The sequence below is a fragment of the Pinus tabuliformis genome, chromosome 3_2 (assembly GCF_031772625.1).
Source record: "Pinus tabuliformis cultivar Carrire ecotype Pingquan chromosome 3_2, CPIR1, whole genome shotgun sequence".
NCBI classification, from domain to species: domain Eukaryota; kingdom Viridiplantae; phylum Streptophyta; class Pinopsida; order Pinales; family Pinaceae; genus Pinus; species Pinus tabuliformis.
In genome coordinates this window covers 104,693,430-104,716,653 of record NC_142302.1, presented here as the reverse complement: position 1 = coordinate 104,716,653, position 23,224 = coordinate 104,693,430, and the positions used below count along the sequence as shown (strand labels likewise).

At 38.4% G+C, this 23,224-nt stretch overlaps 1 protein-coding gene across 1 annotated transcript in view; it reads left to right on the top strand.

Annotated features, from left to right (window-relative positions):
• Positions 1-23,224, top strand: part of LOC149180052 (protein ROOT INITIATION DEFECTIVE 3-like) — a 161,974-nt gene that overhangs the window by 112,929 nt on the left and 25,821 nt on the right. Inside the window, exon 8 of the mRNA XM_089413744.1 lies at positions 10,796-11,040. Within this exon, the coding sequence (XP_089269870.1) occupies positions 10,796-11,040 (245 nt within the window). The remainder of the gene's footprint in view (positions 1-10,795; positions 11,041-23,224) is intronic.

Sequence of the window (23,224 nt, the reverse complement as noted above, 5' to 3'; positions counted from 1 at the left end):
GGCAAAGTTCTTATTGTTCTCAAAGAGCCGAATTTGTCTTATAAGGGAACGGGGTTTCTTTTTAAAGTTTGAAGCAGAGCCAAAAGGGGCGAAGTTACCCATCTCTAGAATTAAATCAGCAAGTGTGGGAGATTAAATTGTATTGTCCATCAAGAATCCAAGAAGGAAAATTATCCCCTTGTTGTAGAGAGGCTAAGTGGGTTTTCATTATGCCATCAGCCCAGCCTATAGCCAAGAAACTCCAGACTTGTTTGACATAAAGATAGGAGGCGATTTCCAGTGGTAGAGAGGCCAAATCATGTGATTTCACTCGCTGGTCGAGTTCCTTTCTTGTTGGGTATGAAGATGAGTTTCCTCCTTCAGATTGCTCGCCATTTTTATTGCTGGGATATGCCTTCGCTGGGGCCATGTTTATAATGTAGGTTTTGGGTTGAGTAACCATTGTTCCATTGAGGGATGAGTCTGGTGACTTCAGGGCTGTGTTTCGCTTGCAAACCAGAGCTACATACCTCCTCATTCGTGGCTGAGTACACTTGTATAAAGAAGGGGTTGATCATACTATGAGCTATGGGTTGTATTGATTTATTGTGGGTCGTACAAGCTGCTACAGCCATCAATATTTAAGGACAAGTTCTCTTTGTTGGTTAAGGCCAAATATAGTCTCATTTGCTAGCTAGACATACCTCTGGAAGGAACCTTTTGGAGCAGGATAATCACTGTGCACTAAAGGCCAATACTGTGAGTTTATATCAGTCCTGCTGCTGAATATCTTCTGTGCATTCTAGAGTATATTTATTGATTGTAAAGTGTTATATGGCTGTTGTAATTTTTTGGTAAATGACTGAAATTTTCCTGAGTGCGTACATTGAAGAAGTGATGATTATATTGCTGGAGTTTCTCATAAAAAGGGGACTGATATTTTGAAAGATGTATCGCTGAAGCATAAACCCAAGTTCCTCTTAATATTCAGCTCTGTTCCCTTCGTTATCTAGTTAAATATATGACTGTCTCTATTTTATTGGCTGTTACAAGTGTGTATCAAAGGGCTGTTTATTTCTGAGTGCAATACACGTTTCTTGTTGCTGATTTAGATGGTTATTATTATTTTCTATTATATTGTGCATCTCTGTCTGCAACAAAAGCAAAAGAAAATCTATAATTGTGCACCTACAGCTATTGACACTCAAACTGTTTGACGAAATGACACACTAAAACTCAGACCAAACTCAGAAAATTAAAGGGAAATTCCAAGGTATTTCAAGGGTGTATCTTACAGTGGTATCAGAGCATGATTTTTGCCAGCTGTGGGTCTATATCATGGTAATGCCGAGGATGCTATTGTTGGGCCAAAATTCCAGTGGCTGAAGCCCCAGACCAGTATTGTTCTTCAGACTGAATTTGTGGGTTTACACAAAAATGTCTCAGCAGGAGAACTTACTAGCAAAATTTGACGACTATAATACGAATTTCATGAGATTGGTGGAACAGTTCGAAGAGTGGGCATCAGCAAGGGTAGCAAGAAGAAAAATCAGCTGCAAACCTATAGGTGATGAAAATGAGTGAAACGTGATTGCTGAACAAAATGCCAGTATCAATACTGTAAGTGCAGGAAAAACAAAGAATGAGGGTGAGGAGAGTGACGAGTTAGAAGACAAACCATTGAGGAAGGAGCTCACCCAGATACACTCCAGCAGGTTGATGCAAAGGCTTGGGATGAGGAAACATCAGATGATGTTGCAGATTACCTGTCTCTTAGCGAGATTGATGAGTGGGATGATGAGTACAAGGGGGATTATGAGACCACACTCACAACAATTGATGCTACCCAAGTTCCCAATCAAGAAATGTGCAGAGATGACAACATACAGGTAGTTAGCTGTGAGAACCCAGATCTAACAGTTGATTTGTTTAATGAAGAAGGTTTTGCTCATGAACCTACCTATGCCCTTAGTTTGGAGAACCAATTGAAGGTAAGCCCCGACAAGGTTGTAGCGGCCACAAAGCATTATGATGATACACAGGCATTAGTGGCAGAATATTGCTGGAGGAATGCAGTGATACCTGATAGTTTGGGAGGAGGGCCTTTCCTTGCAGATGTTCAGACACTCAAAGAGGCATTGGCAGAGATAAAATCCAATTACCTACACCTCCTTTCATATAGAGATCACCTATTCATGCTTGTTGAGATATACCAGGATGCGCTAGAAGGGAAAGAGGGGGAAGTTGAAAGGCTTACTTATGAGCTTGAGACAACCTAGGAGTCCTTGAAGAGAACTCAGATGGCCCTTCAGGAATTGGAGCTGCAAGTTGAGAAACTTTGTATGGGGTTGAGTTGTGGACATTCTGCTTTCTCCATTGCAGACAATCGGGATGTTAGGGGCACTCATGATTGGATAGAGGAACCACTTATGATATTTGAGTATGAGGAGCATGCTGTTGTACAGGCACTTACAGAGAGGTATGTTCCAGAGGGTTTTGATTATACATCCATGGGACATGGAGACAGGTATATTTTGGATGAGGGTACATCCATTTGGGATCCAGGTTCAATTGACACGATGAGAGTGGATATTGGAAGCCCAAGTTGGCATTGGGATCCAGGTGGGGCTTTCCATCATATGCCAGAGGCACAGGATGATTATGGCATTGATGGGATGATTGAACCAGTGATCGAGAGCACATGTTCCCTCACATTCCCATCGGGAATGTGCAAACTTTGGGAGATGTCCTCGCACATCGTTCAAGCATGGGATTGCAAGGTGGTCAGAATGACCTGGTAGGAGTTCAGATGGGATGACATCGATATGTCATTAGGCGGGACATTGTATGGATGCGATGCTCATCCATTGATGTATAGAGCACAAGAACCACTGAGGATGAGCACAATAATGATGTTCCCACTAGCTTATGAGGAACTATGCCCCTCAGGTTTACCAGGACATTTTAGGAGATGTGGCTCACATCACAGTGGGTTCACTAGCAAAGTAGCAGATACATTGGCACATGTGGGATACCTGATGATCCGTAAACTGCCATGGGTATTCCACTGAACAGTTTGTCACAACAGATCTAATAATATTATATTAAAACTCTGATAACTCTACACTATTACAGTTTATTAAACTTTAAGATCTGTGGATTTAACTGTAATTAGTGCATGCATGCGATTGGAAATTATGTAGAAAAGTAGAGAACGAAAAAATAATCACACACTCACATGAGAAAACACAATCCGAGAGTTGGCTGGTTTAGCCGAGAACTTCCCCTAATGCTCGGTAATCTAAAAAAAAAGGGATTTCTTGCACAGCTTAAAATCAACCATTAAAATAGAGGGAGAAAACAATAGTGAAATCTAGATCAAATGGAGATACCTGCCACTATATTTTAGAATCTACACTATCATTCAAACCCTAGAGATCAGAGAAGATACCTGTGCCTAAATCAATCTTCATCAAGCAATTAACAATGGCTGAAAATAAAATTATGCAGAAAAATAAATCATCTTACAACATTTCCAGAAGAGTAACACTAGCAAGATTTTCAACCCCAAAGTCTTTCTTTATTGCACAAAAAATGAGTACAAGAGAGCTTTCTTTAGCACCAGACTCTCAGATCAAATCTGATCTCAAATGACCCCTAGCACCCTATTTAAGGGAAAAATTCCCAACAGCTAGTTCGAGTGATCCATGTCAAACTAATTTCGACCGTCGATGAAGATCAAGATATCTTTTAATCTTATCCGTCGAAATTTTAATAAATTAAAAATTAAAATTTTGCATTTGTTTTCTCAAAATTTCAACTTATTTTTATTTTATTATTTTTATAAATTTTATTATTTTATTTTATTTTTTAATTATTTTTTTTAAATGGATCCTCGAACTTAGCCTTTGGAAAAATCACCTAGGACCTAGGACTTAGGACTTAGGACTTAGGACCTATGAGGGGATTAAAACATTTCCTAACCCTCAAGACACTTTACATCACGACTTTCACAATCTCAAAGGGGAAAACCCATTTGACATAGACCTTCATAGACCACCCAACTCTGCGACCAAATATAATCTAGCAGATCAACACACTAGGATTCCTCTAAGATTCTAATGACAAAATTCATTCCCGCTTTGGGGTTAGGCTGAAGGAAAACTCTGCCGATCATGGATCGGTGAGACAAAAAACCTTCCAGAACGTAGATTATCACTAGAAAATTAGGTCCACCTAGGCAATTTACATACATGACTCAACTCTACTAAGATTATTTACAATTCACACATGCAGATTGGGTTTACAACATAAATTGATCAAGTCGACGATGATTGTCGAATGGCACGGACACATCGCTGAAGCGCTATCCCTTTTGCGAAGAAAAGGGGGTGTATTGCTATGGGAAGTTGACACGTAGTGGTCAACATCTGGCTCCACTTAGGGACAAGTTGCTGCACTGCAGGAATGTGAGAATCCAGAATCTGCATCCACGCAAATCACAATAAAACTTAAGTAGCGTCCATCCAAAAATCATCATATAACATTAAGCACATGAAAGATATAAGCTCTTCATTTATTAACTATTTGGAAAAGTAAATCTAATCCTAAAACATAAATGAAATGCTGAAATGACAAGGAGTAGGGTTAGAAATACAATACAAAGGATGCCCCATGGCATTATATGTGTTCAATATAGTGTATACTGAGCATTTGCCTGCTTTCAGGCAAATCTGTCAGCTGATTGTCGGAGGTGCCATGTCCAATTCTACATATGGTAGGACTTTTTCCTATCCGAAAATCAAGCTGCTCATGGCCGTCTGATGCATCAAATCTTCTTCTCATTTTCTTTCTCTTGCGCTTTTTCTTTGTAGCAAGCTGTATTACTGATGGCGTGGAACTTTCTGTTTCAAAGCTCTTAGATGAAGTATGTAAGATATGTGTGACATGTCTTTCTTCATCTTGCATCTGATCTTTATCATTTTTAATTTTATCTGGATCACCTTCAATTAACCACCTTTCAATCGAACCAATGACCTCCTCATAATAAGATGGAGCTTGTTGCAGCAAATGAGAAGGCTCCTAATCTATTGATGTTTCCTGGTTTCTTTCATCCTTAATCCGCTGTTGAAATTTATGTACCTGTATTGTAGTGGCATTTATCTGGCTAGAGTGTTCAACTTTCATAGCACTGATTTCCCTGGCATGATCTTCTTCCATGGTCAATAACTTTTTCTGAGGACATATCTGATTAGCTTCCATATCTTTTATTACTTTATCGTCTTTTTCCTTTATGGTCATCAAGCAATGCTGCATAGAGTTTATCTCTTCCTTATGATTTTCTTGCATGGTAGCTAACTGATTATTATGATCGAATGTCATGATAGTCATTTCTTCATCCATAGTTAATAACTTGTTTTGCATAGAATTAATTTCCCTATCATGATTAGCTTTCATGGTTGTCATATTTTCCTCTAAGCCTAATAACCTTTTTTGCATAAAACTAATTTCTGTGTCATGATTAGTCTTCATGGCCTCAATTTCCTTAGCATGCTGATTTTGCATGATCTCCATCTCCCTATTACGTTTTTCCAGGTGGGTGCATAAAGTTCTCACATCATTGGCGTAATTAGTTTGATTAATCTCCATATTTTTTACTAGCAGCATTAGTTCTTGTATAATTTGCTTTTGATCTTCCTTTTCGTTGTCATTTGTCCCTGCTTTTCCACTATCATGGATTTGATCTGCAATAGTACAGGTGGGTGGCACATTCTGATATGAAGAATTGTCTTGGAATCTTTCATCGACAACTGAACCTTTCATAAGATTACTTTCATTCTGTTGTACAATTTTAGGGGCACAAGGCGAGCTATCTGGATTACCATATCTATCTTTAAAAGCATTGACAATGTCTTGTAAAGAGTTAAAGAATCCTTAAGACAATTGTTAAATCAATTCAAAGCATCACCCTCCAAAGAAAAGACAAAAAGACGCATTTTGACATCTTCATGATTATACTGAGGGGGTCTACAATATATGATCATTATACGAGTAAACAAGCCTAGATGTCTTTTAACAGCGACTGAATCACCACTTGAGAACAAAGGTAATTTAGAAATGGCCACTTCCGGAATATCATGGAGATCATCAGTAAAATGACATGGTTTAAACGAATAATCCATGATGAATAATGAGGGACCAAATGGATGATAGAAAGAGATCTCCGCTCAAGAAAATTAATAAATGAAAGAAGTGGAGTCGCCACTTGAACAATGAATCTAATTCTAGGATCCAAAAGAAACCAACAAGCAGATATGAGGGAGGCTTCTTGTCTGGGAAAAAATAAATGAGAAGAAATGGAGTCGCCACCCAAACAAGAAACGAACTAAAGAGAAGTTGTTGATATGACGAAAGATAAGGTGATGAAAAAGATCCAAATGATGCCAAAAAATGTTGAATTTGCCAGCTCAAATGCGAAATGAGAAAGATGAAAGAATGATGAGAAATGAGAAGATGAATGTCGTTGAAACGCCGAGAATAAAATGTCCCCGACAACGGCGCCAAAAAATGTTGTTGCACAGATTGTCACGACAATGCTCAGACCGGGGGCTGTCACCCTGATCCCCGATCTCTCCGTTTAAGCCTGTCTCCCGCGGCTAAGGGGGTAGACCTTATGAGAAAATGGATGACCAACTGAGGACCAGTTGGGTTGGGAGACACGAAGGAAAACAAGCACTTATTTTATTTTATTAAGTTAATAGACCAGTGCCTTGTGGAGTTAATGATTAAATGATTATTTACTAAATGTTGCAAAAATATAAACCATGTAGAGCAATCATTTATCATCAAATAACCTGAGCGATGCAAGATATCCAGTAAATTCACAATGCTTTAACGGTGATCCAGCAATTAAACTTAAAGAAAAATTAAATGCTTTAAATGATCATAAAATTTAAATGCTGATCAGTTACCACTTTCATATAGCCAACTTGTAAATAAACATTTTAAGTGCGTTTAGCTATAGAAAAATGGACCACAAAAAATGAATTTTCAATTTTTTTTATTAAACTTTTTCAAATTTTTTTTTTTTTTTTTTTTTAATTAGTTAATTAATTTATTTTCTAAGAATAAAACAAACTAAAATCTTAAAATAAATAAAACTTAAAACTATTCTAAATTAAACTAAATTAAATAAAACTTAAAATCATTAAAATTTAATCCTAAAATCAAGTAAATCTAAACAAAATATGAAGAATATTTTTATGATTTTTTATTTTTTATTTTTTAAATAAAATTCTAAACAACTAACTAAATCTAAAGTCTAAATAAAGCCTAAACCTAATCTAACATCTAACATATATGAAACAAAATATGAATGCTAAGTTAAATGAAAACTAAATAGAACAAAAAGGAAAGTTCATAAATCTTTTTATTTTTATGATTTTTTTATTTTTATTTTATTTTTTTATGATTTTTGAAGTTATATTTTTTGAGTCAAATATAAAAAAAAGGAAAAAAACAAAGTGACTCAAATCCTAAATGTTAATTAAATCTAAATCTAAACGAATTTCAAAATTGAAAGATACCTTTAAAATGAAATAAATTTAGAATCAAAATATGGCTAAAATCTAATTCTAAAGCTAAAGTTCTTGAAATAAAAATCTAAAATCTTTAGAAAAAAAAAAAAAGACTAACCCTTAATCTCTATCTGTACGCATGTCTGATTCAATCGAATATTTCATTCACGACGTCAAAAATTTTGAAATTGAGCTTTGAGTGCTTATCATTAAGCAGGAAACTCGTTGCGTGTTTTTCTTGCAGGTTGGATAGCCGGCGTGACAGTCTTGGCAAGAGAGAAGAGGGCAGCGTAATGGAGAGGGAGCGATAGACAGCCTGGGGTTTGAATGTGGGTTTTGCAGGTGTTGAAGGAATACATAAACCACGTGAGGAATCAGATCGCGTTGAGCTTTGAAACTGCAAATCTGCGTATTAGTTTTGGACAATGGAATAGGACGCAGGCAGCGTAGATTGGAATTTGCAGCAACGTAAGGCGCAGACTCACGCAGGGAGAAAATGAGCAGAATGCAAAGATCGAGTAGCAGAAAAATTCGTTGAAGGTTAAGGACGGCAGCGTGGAAATTGACGGCGGCAACAAGAGGAGGAGCAACAGAAACGATGCAAGGGAAATGGATGCGCGTGAGGGATGGGGAAGAAATGGACAGCAGATGAGGCATTAAAAAATTAAAAAAAATGAGATGAGAGCAAGGAAAAACACTGTCGGTCGATGAGCATAAGGAGAAGTTACGCAGCAAGGAAAGGAGAAACCGCTGCTTTGAGGGTTTGATGCAGCGAGATGATGCAAGCCGACGGATAGGGATGAAGGTAAAAGCTGAGAGTATGGACAGCGGGTGAGAGAGCAGAGAGATGGTAGAGGGTATGGCAACGGTAAAAACTGTGATCCCTTAAAAAAATTTCAAAATTTTTCTGCAGCAGTGAAAAATGAAAACGCAGTTTGCAAACCTGCAGTCCAAAAACCTGATCAAAATTTTAAATCTTTCTTGCTCCAAATTGCTTGATGGAAACCCTGAATTTTTTTTAAGATCTATACCTGCAACTTGCAACGGCAAAAGCAAAAAACCCAGAAATAATATGCAAGGATTAAAAATGAAACCCTACAAACCAGCTACGAATTTACAGCGTTTACAGATCTAAGGCTCTTTAGCAGCCAGATTTGTCAATAATCCACAGTGATATTTTCAGAATTTCAAACTTAATGTGAGGTGCTTCAGAAAACCCTGCATGCATTCATAAATTTTTTTTTCAAATGATAAGCCCAGGATCAAGAACTGGCTGAACTCTTTCAGAAAACACAATCCGGGAGTTGGCTAGTTCAGCCGAGAACTTCCCCTAACACCCGGTAATCTAAAAAAAAGGGATTTCCTGCACAACTTAAAATCAACCATTAAAATAGAGGGAGAAAACAATAGTGAAATCTAGATCAAATGGAGATACCTACCACTATATTTCAGAATCTACACTATCATTCAAACCCCAGAGATCAGACAAGATACCTGTGCCTAAATCAATCTTCATCAAGCTATTAACAATGGCTGAAAATAAAATTATGCAGAAAAATAAATCATCTTACAGCATTTCCAGAAGAGTAACACTAGCAAGATTTTCAACCCCAAAGTCTTTCTTTATTGCACAAAAAATGAGTACAAGAGAGCTTTCTTTAGCACCAGACTCTCAGATCAAATCTGATCTCAAATGACCCTAGCACCCTATTTAAAGGAAAAATTCCCAACAGCTAGTTCGAGTGATCCATGTCAAACTAATCTCGACTGTTGATGAAGATCAAGATATCTTTTAATCTTATCCGTCGAAATTTTAATAAATTAAAAATTAAAATTTTGCATTTGTTTTCTCAAAATTTCAACTTATTTTTTTTTTTATTATTTTAATTTTTTTTTTTTTTAATTATTTTTTAAATTTTATTATTATTTTTATTTATTTTTTAATTTTTATATATATATATTTTTATTTTTTTTTTTAAAATGGATCCTTGAACTTAGCCTTTGGAAAAATCACCTAGGACCTAGGACTTAGGACTTAGGACCTATGAGGGGATTAAAACATTTCCTAACCCTCAAGACACTTTACATCACGACTTTTACAATCTCAAAGGGGAAAACCCATTTGACATAGACCCTCATTGACCACCCAGCTCTGCGACCAAATATAAGCTAGCAGATCAACACACTAGGATTCCTCTAAGATTCTAATGACAAAATTCATTCCGGCTTTGGGGTTAGGCTAAAGGAAAACTCTGCCGATCATGGATCGGTGAGACAAAAAACCTTCTGGAACGTAGATTATCACTAGAAAATTAGGTCCACCTAGGCAATTTACATACATGACTCAACTCTGCTAAGATTATTTACAATTCACACATGCAGACTGAGTTTACAACATAAATTGATCAAGTCGACGATGACTGTCGAATGGCACAGACACATCGCTGAAGCGCTATCCCTTTTGTGAAGAAAAGGGGGTGTACTGCTATGGAAGTTGACACGTAGTGGTCAACAAGGAGAATTGTAATTGTTCTTTAAATGAAAATTTTGAAAATTTGCAAGGGGAATTGGGAAAATTTATGTTGTACTCATTTCTGAATGTGTATTTTCTATTTTGAAAACTGAAACTACCAGGTATTTCCCAAGCGTTTCTGAAGTATTCCATCTTTGAAAATCTTTTGTGGCTGTTATATGTTTGCTTGGCTTAGATGTTTTAGTAACTTAGATCCTTGTTAAGATAGAATGTTGAAACTGGAACTGTTTGTGTTGATCTTAAAGGTTAACATTTCATTTGCTTTTATCACTAGAGCCACTTCCTCATATCAAGCACTTCAAAACAAATGACGATTCATGAATAATAAATCTTGACATATTCTTATAAGCTCTGTTTTCTAGTTTCTCTTGAATTTGTACGTAGATCAGAATTTCTCATTTCAATGTAACAACCCCTTGACTGTCCGAGGTCACTCATATTCAAACTCCCTATGAATGCTTTTATGTTGTAAAATAATATGTGACTTTGTCACTTTCGTTTAACAGACATCATAGTTTTATTTTGGTAGATGACAGTGACTTAAGTATTGTAAAGCCAAAATGGAGAAGAAAATGATCATGGTTCTAATACCTGAAACATATTTAACATTATCCTTTGAAAGAAAGTAAAACTGACAACTTAAAAATGGCATTATTTGTAGAAAGTAAAACTGACAACTTAAAAATGGCATTATTTATGAATGCAGGGCAAATAACAAATATCGTAGTAATTTCACAGACTTTTTTTCCTTCAAAGGACTGTCAAAAGACCAACAACAAAGGAAACTTCCCTCGTATTCCTGTATCTTCTTTAGAAAAGTCCTCCCAGCCAAGATCTTCATTTGAGGGAACAGTAGCAATTTTACCTTCCTATTGTTCATTGGAGGAAGAACGTGTTGCAAGTGGATCACACACTACAGCTTCAATGAAACAACAAATACTTGATCTAGAGGTTTGTCTTCTGATATACTCTGTTTATCATTCAGTGTATGTATTTCTCCCAATGATTGTGACAATTTGATATATTGAGTAACGAGTTTATTCTGTGGCTGCTCCTTTTTCATTGGTCTTTTCAAGTTGTCATGAACAACCCCCAAGATATATATTTCATAGAAAGTGGCCTTTCTTCTAGGGAACCCCATTTACTATATTGTGAATGTTTCTTGTCCACTGTTAAAATACTAATTGTTGTGACTCAAACTCTTACCTAAAGCTAAAAGTCCTAACCCTAACAGGGGAGCCAATGAGCAACTATCAGGCAAGCCACCCATTGTCACCTCAGTGGCCTTGCCTCTCGCTTTAAGGCTAAGGAAGGGGCTTCTTAACCTAGGGAGGGATTTCCTAGTAGCCAAACTAAGCTAGATTATGAAGTAAAAAGGGTGAGTTCTTGTAGCTAAGCTTGATTATGGCAACTTGGTAAGAAAAGGTTATGCTGGTGTGCATGCCAAGTTACTGATATTATTAGATTCTAAATATGTTCAATTTAGATCAATGACAACATCTGGTATAATGCTTGGAAAAACAAAAATGAAACTTGCTCATGCAAAATTTGAAATGTTCATAAAGAATGACATCACATGGTACATGTTGCTTGCAAATAGTTACAAATTATCCCCTCATTCACCATCTAATGTAAGCTTGCAAAAGGAGAGGCATTCAATCCATCCGACAATCATCACTTCAATGATCAGCAATGTAGATGATCTAGAAATATTCAAAAAGATATCAGATGCAATATGTTTACCAGCATTCAAGCAAATTGCAATTACAGAGCAGTTCATCATTATGACTCAGCAAAGATATCTCAGAAATAAAGATGAATAGAGATGTTTGAAGTGTTAGCCTCAAGACTTAAGCACTGTATTGTGTGCACCATAACTTCTATCAGTGATTAGGTCCAGTGTCTTAAATGCCTTGGTCAACTTTATTTATGTACAAATTGCAATGTTCAGAACCAAATTGTTGCACCAGACTTCCAGGGGTAATTATTATGCATGAATAAATGATAGAAATTTTATAGTGAACATTGATGAAGTATCACAACCATTAATGATCATATCTGAATTCAAAGTTTACCAATCGATGTACCATCAATATATTTAACAGAGATTTGCAACAGATTGATATATGCTAGGTGCAAGAGATAAACTTGTGATTTTCATCACATTACAGGATTTTTAGGGTAACATATTGGGATGCTAATGGACTTGAGGTATACACCTTCTCTTTTGCTTAGAGATGATGCATTTCTGGTTGAGCAGATTTATGATTTCCTCTTATCTCATTATGATGTTGGATGGAATATTACATATTGGTTCATGTAAGATGGTTCTTGCCCCCAAGGGTCGGAAACTAGTATTATGGGATGAGAAGTGGCTTGGATTGTCTTGGCTCTTGGTTCTCCCTTCATGATTTGCATATCTTTTGTTGATGGAGCTAGTAGTCTATGGTTTCATTGATGGTTGTCGGGTGTTTCTCAGTTTTTATGTTGTTCATCCTAGCACACACACATATGACTTCAACATATTGTGCAAAACCTTTACACTTCCTATTAGCACATATATGTCAAAACCACATTTCATGTCACATCCTTCATGAAAGCTGTTGGAGACCTTGATGTTGTTCATAGACATGTTATGATAAGGGTGTTTCGCCATCCCTTAGATGATAAGGCAGCATAATGGTTTGAGGTTCTTGGTGGGAAATCAATTTCATCATTTGCAGGTTTTTTGAAACTATTCCTCAAGCACATCATCACTATGAAGAGGAAATGTATGAAAGGATTATGAAGTTCTGATGGAAGCTCTACCTAAAGATGAAGAAGCACCTCATAATCTTGTGGAAGATCAAGCATGTGAACACTGTTAGAAAATGTAACTAGGTTCGGTCTTCATTTAATGTATTTGAGTCATCTTGTAATGTACTTGTCAAAAGAATAAAGAAAATAGTTTTTATTATTATTGTTGTGACTTATTAAAACATGGGTTTCATGCTTGGGTGACCATGTTTTAGGTTAAAGTCCCCATTGAGGACTTCTAGGATTTATTTTGAGTCAATAGAGTCACTGTACTTTTAAAGAGACCTTTCTTGGGCTTTTGAAACATGTAAAAAGGTTAAGTATTGAGTAAAAAATGATTTATGTATCCTCCACACCAAGTTGGCTAGGTTCTTCCCAAAGGTACCTGAGGCATTGCTGAAGGTTGTGACCTGTCGGTGTATCTCCAGTTGATTAGACTCCAATGGGATCATACGATCAATGCAATCAACCAGTCCATCTCTGACCTTCCCTCTCAAAGCTCCTGACTCCTTAGCTTTATAATGATACCGTGGGTTCAAAAAATACCCAGCTGCATGTATAGGGCGATGGAGTTGATTGTTCCATCTTTCATCAATGATTGCCCAAATGGGCCCATACTTTGCCACTCTATCCTTGTATGCCGTCTTTATTTGCTCCTTTGCTTGATCCATGGCCTCATAAATGAAGCCCATAGCCAACCTTTCCCCATCCACCAACCGCAACACCTTAACTAGTGGCTCAACAAGCTTCACAATCTCTGTTGCCTTTCTCCAAAAAGTTTCTTCATAGACTTTATTTTTCAATTCATTGCCTTCCGGTTTGTTAGACCAATTGCTTTGATTCCATTCATCATTGGAAATCATCTTTTGCAAGTTTCTATGTTGGGAAAGCATAGATTGCAATGTCAAAAAATGAGTAGAAAATCTAGTGATGGGAGGCCTAATAATATCCTTGCCCCCAGTGTGTTTCCTCATGAGGCTCAAAATCAATGAATGATTGTAGATAAATTTTGTTATGCTTTTGGCATGATCTACAGTGTTTTTGACCCAATCTATTTTTCCAATATCCTCAAGCATGAGGTCTATGCAATGTGCAACACATGGGGTCCAGAAGATGGTCTTGTGTTTTTCCTCTAACAGTTTACTAGCAAGAACATAGTTAGAGGCATTGTTTGTGATGATTTGAACAACATTAGCCACCCCCACCTCCTCAACAACCTGATCCAATAGCTGAAACAACAATTGCCCATCTTTTACCTTATCAGATGCATCAATTGATTTTAAAAACATGGTTTCCCGTGGGCAGAAGACAAGAAAGTTTATGATGGTACGGTTTCTTTGATCAGTCCATCCATCTGACATGATGGTACATCCTGTTCTTGCCCACGAGTCGTTGAAATCTTTCAAATACTCATTAATGTAGTCAATTTCTTTCTGCAAACGATACCCCCTTAGCTCATGCATAGTAGGGCATTTGAAGCCTTTTCCAGCAGCATGTATGGCATCAAACATAGGCTCATAATATGGTGAACGAGAAGCATTGAAGGGGATATCAACATCATACCACCATCGAGCTATGTACTCACAAGCAGTCTCCCTCAATTCATTCTTCCAATGGTCATCTAAAGTGGGTTGCATTTGAATTTTACTAGCTTGCGGACAATGTGCATCTGATGGAGAGGAGGGAGTGAAATAACTTTTGATAGTCATATCACCTTTTTTCATTCTACCCTTTCCCTTGTCTTGAACAGAACCAAAAGAGGGAGGAACATATCGGAAATGGTTGGATGCATCAGTATGAGGGATAGAGGAAGAACCCTCAAAATCATAATGGGGGTTGGTAGCCATCTTCTTTTGTATCTCCCTCTTCCTCCCAATTTCGGCCTCTAACTCTCTTTGCCTAGTCTTATCTTCTTTAAACTTCTCAAAGCTGGCTAACAATTGTTTCCTAATCTCCCCAATTTTTGGTGAGGCACATGGAGTAATTTGGCCTCTAATCCCCGCCAAGTGTTGTTTCAACCTATTAATGCCCCCAAGACCTTCCTTAATTTTCCTATGGCAAAATTTGCAATGCATTTCACTATCAACCATTTCAGCATATGCCCAAGCAAGATCTCTCGATCTAGGTGCCATTTTTTGACTAGGAAATGAAAGCAAACAATCTGAAAATGAAAAAAAAAAAACATTGATTCAATGTTCATTTCTTTCACAAAAAACACTCTAGGCTTTCTAGATATGCACCTAAAATTTAATAAGCAAAAACAATTTGTAGAGGTGAAAAAAATACCTCCAGACACAAACTGCCTCCTCAAGCTTGCTCCAAGAATCAACTCCTCAATGCTGCTCCAAATGGCTACCCAAGAAGCTCCTCACTCCAGCTACAATGCTTGCCCAAGACTCCTCAGTGCTCACTGCTGCTCCAAAAACAAACTCAAGAACTACTGACTAACTCTCAATGTTCTCACTCAAATGCATGAGATGTCTGTGAGAGAATGAGAGCATTTGAGTGTGTTAAATAGGGTTTGGGAGGGGGAAATGGACCCCAAATAGCATTTAACTAATTCATAAAACACATTGGAGTCCCCATCAATCAACAAACACTTGAAAATTTTTAAAAAATATGACAAATCGCAGTTTTATTGGGGTTAGGGGCTGTAGATAATGACTCGGCCGAGTCAGCCATGACTCGGTCCCCCATATCGTTTTTTCAACCGAGTCAATTTTTTTTGCAATGAAATGGATCAACTCGGTCGTTTCCGTTTCGAATCGGCCGAATTTTAAAACATTGCTACCGATGGACGCATCGTGTACTACCGTACTCCCTATGCTAGGATGATATTGATCTAGGATCAATTGGAACTGACTTCGGGTCAGTAAGAGTGGTATGACACACTCTCTTTATTGGAACTGACTTCAGGTTAGTAAGAGTGGTATGACACACTCTCTTTATTGGAACTGACTTTGGGTCAGTAAGAGTGGTCTGACACACTCTCTTTATTGGAACTGACTTCGGGTCAATAAGAGTGGTATGAGACACTCTTTTATTTGGCACTGACTTTGGGTCAGTAGAGAATGGTATGATACATTCTCGATCACTTCTTCTTCTTCATAGTTCAGCAGAGCAAAGCAATGCATTGATGGCAGAGATAGTACCGACTGGCAGATGGATTAGCAGATGGAGTTCTCCCTGGTTGAGAGGGAGTGTTAAAATTGGCAACTAGGGCCAAACTCCATATGGGTCACCTTATTTATGGCAGTTGATATTTTTCTTGGATTCCTCTCTTCGAGAGGTGTAGGATTGATCTAAAGATATTTCGGTTTCGACATGTATATATGAAGATATGAATTTGTTTATATTATTAACAATTTGTCAAGGTTGGCCAGCAAGCAAAACATATATTTTTACCCCCACTTCGTCTTCAACGTGGCATATAAAAGGAGTAGACCTCATGGCATTATTTCACCATCTCATCCTCTCATATCTATCTCTCCTCACTTGTTTGGGTACGCAGATCTGGGGCAACATCTCTCACACGTGCGAAGGAAGGAGGAGGACATTCTGGTTAGGGCATAGTTGACCAAGTTTGACTGAGGTATAGAAGTGCTGTTTTGGATAGCATTGACGAGTGCTGACCTCTCCTTCTTTGCGGATTGGGTAAGGCTGCCTCTCCTTAGCACACCACAATTTTGGACACAGTTTTCAAGGTCGCTTTGACCCTGCGTTGACTGTCCTAGGGCTGGCCGCAGGGTTGACTGCAGTTGACCAGCATTTCACTGGGATTTTCAGACTTTTTTGGGCTGATACATTTTGTTGTTGAAGGCCGAGTTGATTGAGCTTTGACCGAGCTTATTTGGAGGTCAAATCTGACTTGTTTGACCAGCGTTGACTTTGCTGGTTAGGGTTTGTTGTTGATGTCATAAAATATCATATTTGTATATTTGTACTATCTCTTTGACTGCTGAACTATTGAAGATTATAAGAAGAATTGATCAAGGGTTTCCTCACATTGGGGTTTGTCCTTGGCTGGTGCCACATCTTGTGTCCTCTTGTCTTGACTTGTCTTCTACTGTTTATATGTATGTTCTATCTGCGTTTTACTATCATGCTGATGTGATTGCTAAACTGGATATTGATATTGGGTTAATTAAGAAATTGAAGTAAATTTCTCTTAAGCATAGAACATACCAAAAATTTACTGATATCAATCCTATGCTCCTCTAGAATATCATTTACCTCGATATTCAATCTTTGGAAGTCCTCAATGTGCTTCGCCATTGAACCCTTTTGTTTGAGATTTATTAATTGACTAAAAAAGGTATTGCTCTTTGTATCCTCATAATGTTATATCAATTCTTCCACAAAAATTGTCAAAGTGACAATTGATTTATGAGAACAAAGCCATCTATACCACAGAAACTAATTTTGTTCTAAATATAAAGATGCAATGTGTACCTTTTGTGTGTGCAATATATCTTGTAGATCAAGGAATTTCTCCTTCTGTAGTATCCATGTTACTGGATCTTTGCCATCAAACTTCCTCATATCTATCTTTGGAATGTGGTGGGTCTTAAACCCAATGTTGGAGTCTTTAAAATCATATTTCATGCTCCTTTTGTCCTCATCTTGATTTTCTTGGAGTACCTTGTCACCACTAGGAAGCATTTCTTGTAACAATTTTTTCAAGCCTTCCATGTCTGGTTTTAAACCATTCTTCAAATCTTCCTGTTGCCTTTCATTTTTGCTTCTATACCATCCATCTTAGCTTCCATGCCATCCTTCAAACCTTCCATGTTTGCTTTTAAACTATTCTTCAAACCATCCATCTTAGCATCCATTTCATTTTTGGTTACTCTTCGCGAGAGCGAAATTTGTTGCACTTGATCTCGTAATTTTGGTATATCATGTTGCATTTCTTCCTCTTCTTGGTGCGTCATAGTAGAGATTTCTAGGTGCTTACTAATTGTTTCCGTTTTCTTGCTTTGAGTCATTTTTGAATCAAGCAATGATATTGATGCTTCACTATGTCCCTTGAATCACTTCAAACTGATTTTTCACTCGTGTCTCCTCATCTCGCTAGTCTGGCCAAACCAATTATTCTGCGCAGGTAACACAGACTCTCTCTCACAAACACAACGAGGCAGTTATAACGTTCCTAAACAGGAATGTAAGTGATATACAAAGCATGCAAACAATCTAGCAATCAGAAAAACGAAATATACATTAAGCACCCATGGAAACACTGGAAATAGAGAACTGCTGAGCCATTTTATTACTTCTTCAGGAGAAAATACAATAGTAAAATAGAATGGTGCAATTGGGCTTGTTTCAATGGACAAGCATGACAAAATCCAGGTGAGAAAATGCTGAACTGAAGGCTGCTACAACTGCTGCAAGAAAACTGAACTGTGCTACCCCAGAAAACTGCTCTGTCTGCTAACTTCGAAGGGATTGAATCACTGCTTCCCATGCTTAGAAAATAATGAGATTTCAGCTCCTTTCTCCTTGGCCTAAACCCAGAAAACCCACGAAGGAATTGGCCAAAGGTTGACCTCGAAATTTTGGCTCAAATTCCCCTTAGCTCCTTTGGCTGCTGGCTGAGTTGGGACCCCTGTTTGACCCCTTAGATTTGCCCATAAAATTCTATAAAACTAGGATTGTGATCCTTGCCCAAAACCCAAAAAAACCTAGAAAGGGTTTCCCTTGGTTCCAACCTTCAAAAATTGACCCTTCAAAGCTTGGCCCTCCTCCAATTTCGAATTTTGTTGCTGTGACTGATCCTGTTAATCTCTGCTCTCCAAACTCCAGCGATCCTCCTCAAATGGCCCTCCAAGTGATCTCCTACTTCTTCCGGCCAACTCTAGCTCTATAATTCCTTCCTCCAACTCCCACATGAGCCTAGCGATGGCTCTCTGCATAGGCCCATGTAACTGTAAATCAGACTTTTGGGATGCTGGCTTTACTGGCTCCAAACTTGCAAGAAAGGCTGGCCCTTTGCTGCTCTACCAATCCTCTAACTCTCCCGGTAAATGCTTGATCACTGGTAGCTCCAAACTCCCTTTGCATATTCTTCTGCTAGCCAGAAATACATGCTCCCTGTTGTGGCTGAATGGTAGTGCTGTAACACACTTCTGAAACTCCTGAAATACTTATGGAACTACCTCTCTAGGGTGGGCATAGATGGTCCCCAAAAGTAGAGGTTGAATCTCCCGCTTGAGAGATGCGTGGCTAAACAATCGGTTGACTGAGCTAAATAACAGAGCGAACAATCAAGTAATTTTGTGTGCAAGATGTATGAATGGATCCAAAATGAGAGCTTCTCCGTCCTTATAACTCCTTGGGCCTCCCTACCCTCATGTGGGCCCCTCCATCCACCTATTCGACTTTCCCTCCAAGCTATGCAAATGGGCCAATTTGAACTCCCATGTGGGTGGCCCCCACATTCCACTAGCAACCAAATAAAGTTGAATTGCCTCCTAAGTCCTTGAGTCAAAAATTATGGGTTCTCTTCCTTAGCCAAAATTGTGCAAAATTGTGTAGCAGCACCATGTTACAAATGTGTTTGAGAAGGGACATGACGACAACCCAATAATGCTACAAGCCCCATCAATGTATGCTTGAAGGGGACTGTCGTTTGAAAACATGACAACTCTGTTGGCTGTCGATGCAACCAATTGCTCCTCATCGATGGCCAACTCCAAGGATGGCTACTCATCCTCGTCCACCATGGGCTCAACATGAGCCACTAACTGCCCCTCCATAGATAGCTCATTATGCATAACATCCTCAACAATCAGTGATAGGTAGCTACGATCTAGAAACTCTGTCACAAATCTGGATACCTCTATACCTATTGGCTCCTCATGAAAGGTGGATATGTCTCTAGACACCTCACCAATATGATGTGTGTTGCTATCACCTGAAAACTCGGATACAACTCCGAACACCTCATCAATGGATACCTCAACAATGGATGACACCTCCTCAATGGTGGACACCTATGTGTGTTGGGAAATCAAAGCAATTATATTAGGGTTTGATTTTCCTCTTTTGATAATTACTTGTGAGTGTGTTGGCTTCTTTTACTTCTTTATTATCTTTTCTTCATCAAGCAATTACCATATTATGTGTGTATGAAGATCACAAAACTAGAGACATAAGATATAGGCACTATGCCAAGGCATAACCCCCCTCGAGGGGAAAACCTAGTCAAGATAATTCTTCCTTTCAATAGTATTCTTTGAGACTCTTCACCTTAGAGCAAGACCAGACTTTCCCTCCACACCAAGTCAACTTCCCAGATCTTCGACCGCTTCTAGCAACATCGACTAGGCAGCAGCTTGCAGCAACAGGTAGCTTCCAACAACAACAAAATCTTAGGAGACTTTGATATCCCAATCCAAAACATGAAACAAAGAGAGAGAGAGGCACCACCAAAAGTTCGATTTTCTTCCTCTTTATAGACTTCCCCAAACTCGCACTTCTTTTGCCTCCCAGCAACAGACTTCGCACTTCTCCAGCTCTTCTTGAGATATCGAACTAGCTTGAGAGTTGATGCTCCAAATGACATTGACCTCCTTGTATATACATGCTTCTTGTGGGTCGAATTAGGGTTCTTAAGCCGACTTGATCTCTCTTAGGCTGACCTGATGTGGAGGGTAAATAATTCATATTTGACTCAATACTAAACCTTTTTACATGATTCGAAAACCCAAGAAAGGTCTCTTTGAATGTACAATGACTCAATAAACTCAATATTAATCCAAGGGGTCCACAATGAGGACTTTGACTAATATAATGATAACCCAAGCATGAAATCCATGCTTTAATAAGTCATTGTTACAATAATAAAAATTCTTTTCTTTATTCTTTTGACAAGTACATTACATCATGACTCAAGTACATTAATGAAGACTAAACATAGTTACATTTTCTAACACTATGTCTCCTGGCACCTCGGCAATGGATGGCCCTATGGGTGTGTGCTCTACTCTCTCTCCCAAGGTGTCAGTTGGAGCTATCAAAAGAATCTCCAAAAAAGGGTGACTCCTGCGTCACACTAGACACATCGACATGCTCCTCACAATCTAGTGTGTCCACAACCTCATGCTCAACCTCCTCCTCAGGTTCCTAATTTCTAAAGCGAGGTCTCCACCAACAAAAGCCCCCCTGGTCTCACCCTCTAACTATCCCTGTCCTGTTTGCTCCTTTTGAGGAGATTTGATGCCCTGATTTTGTCGACTTTCACCACACATTGTAGATGGCTACACCCCCACAGCCTGTACATCACTAGTATCTTTGCTGTAAGGATGATGATAGATCTGGTCCGACACCTTCCTTAACTGGGCCAATCTCTCATTGTTCCAGCGGATTGCACCCTAGAGTTCCTGCATACTAAATCTTCCTTGACCCGTGGGTTGTTTATGGTTTAACTCCTCACTGTGCATACATGCCCAAATATAACATGATCTAAATGGCTACCCCAAAACTGGCCAAGATCATGGCTCTGATACCACTTTAATATTCCTAACAAAAAAATTAAGTGAATAACAAAAACATGCACTATAACAACAACGAGGAAATTCAACACATACACAGGAAATCAAAACACGAGGAAATGCACCAAAACTCTAAGCCATTTTATTTATTTTGAGCATAATGGAGTACAATGAGTATGGAAATAGGAACCTGGGCTTGCTACAACAAGCTAGGTGAAACCCAGGTTGGAATTGTGATGCCCAAGTACTAGAATGACTCCACCAAAAACCTCTGCGCTGACCCAGTAAATTACTGCCATTGCTGCTGTAGGTGAATTGAGATTTTGACCCTCAAATCTACTCCAAAAATTTTGCGAAATTAAATGTAGGCTCTCCACACCAGCTCCAACAAAAGCTAGAAATAGAACCAAGTGGTGGAAATGTTCCCGAGATAAATTGAGCCCTCCTCCAACAATTTCTATTGCTAACTACTGAATGGAACTAGGAATTCTGCCCTTAAAAGTGCTAAGAAAATTCTGTAAAATTAATCCTAGCCTCCTCTCACCAAACTCACAAAATCCCAGAAAGAGTTTGGGCTGAATCCATCGACCCCCGATGACCCCAAAAAGTGTGAATTACCCAATTTGGCCAGAAAATGCCCCACCAAATGGAACTGTTGTGGGATGCCCAAGATATGACACTGAAAGCTTCCCAAAGTCCTACAAAGATCCCCTCAGGAAATTTCCTGATTTCTCGAACCCAAATTTCCTTGGAAAAAAACCACCTCCTGCTCTTGTGTAAACTTGAGCCAGTGAGCTCTGCGCATATCAAAATGAAGGGAAATTTGTCCCAAATTCTGACCTCACTCACTGCCACCAAACAGATCCTAGCTTGAATGCTCCCCTTTGCAAGTGCATCGAAGCTGCGAGTAAACGCCTGCGCAGGCCTTGGAATAGACAAAATCGACCCTATAAAATGCAACACTCTCACCCCTACAAATTACCAAGGGAAACGCGTTATCCCTAAGGATAAATTCCTGTAAATTCTCTAGCCAATACTCCACTGATTGCTAGCTTCTCTCAACCCCCACGAAATTCTTCTGTGCCCATGGAAAATACACACTAGATGGAAATGCTTTGCAATGTAGCTCCTTTAGAAGTCCTGATATAAATTTCTTTCTACTCCCCTAGGGTGACACTTGAAGATCACTGAAGGAAGAGTTGGAATTTCCGCTTGGAAATTCCTTGTGCTAAACAACACAGTTGTCTTGGTTAAACAACTCAAGGGAACTAAGGTTTTGTTGACCCTGCCACCTACATCTACCTACAAATCAGTGAGAAAAGCCTTCAAGCTCACAAGGTGTGGTTGGTGGTAGGGAACTTAGAGAAGGGGCTGTCAAACTAATACCAACTCTCTCCGTTTGAGCTATCTTCTAGGTTAGCTAAGGGGGGTGGTCCCTAATGAAAAGCTAAGTTAAAAAGATGTGAGTTTCTAGGAGCATTGTTAGAGTTAAATAGATTATTTCTTTAAGATTTATAAGCAAAAACTGATATGAGCAATAACCATCAATACATAAGATAAGCATGAAATACATAAACAACCAGTGCCTTCAAAGTATTTGCTCTTTAAGAAATGAAATTTGTATTTGCTTAAAATGAAGTGAAATGCTTTCAAATGGAAAGCCAAAATAATCCTGAAAAGTGAAACATTAAATTGTTAGCACAAGATATTATAAATGCTTTTAAGATGAATAAGTCTACAAATCAAAGCATGGAAACTATCTTGCTCAAAAAGATACAATTAGAAATTTGCTTCTGAGAATGTGATGATAAAAATAACTCAGATGTTAGACCAAGATGACAACA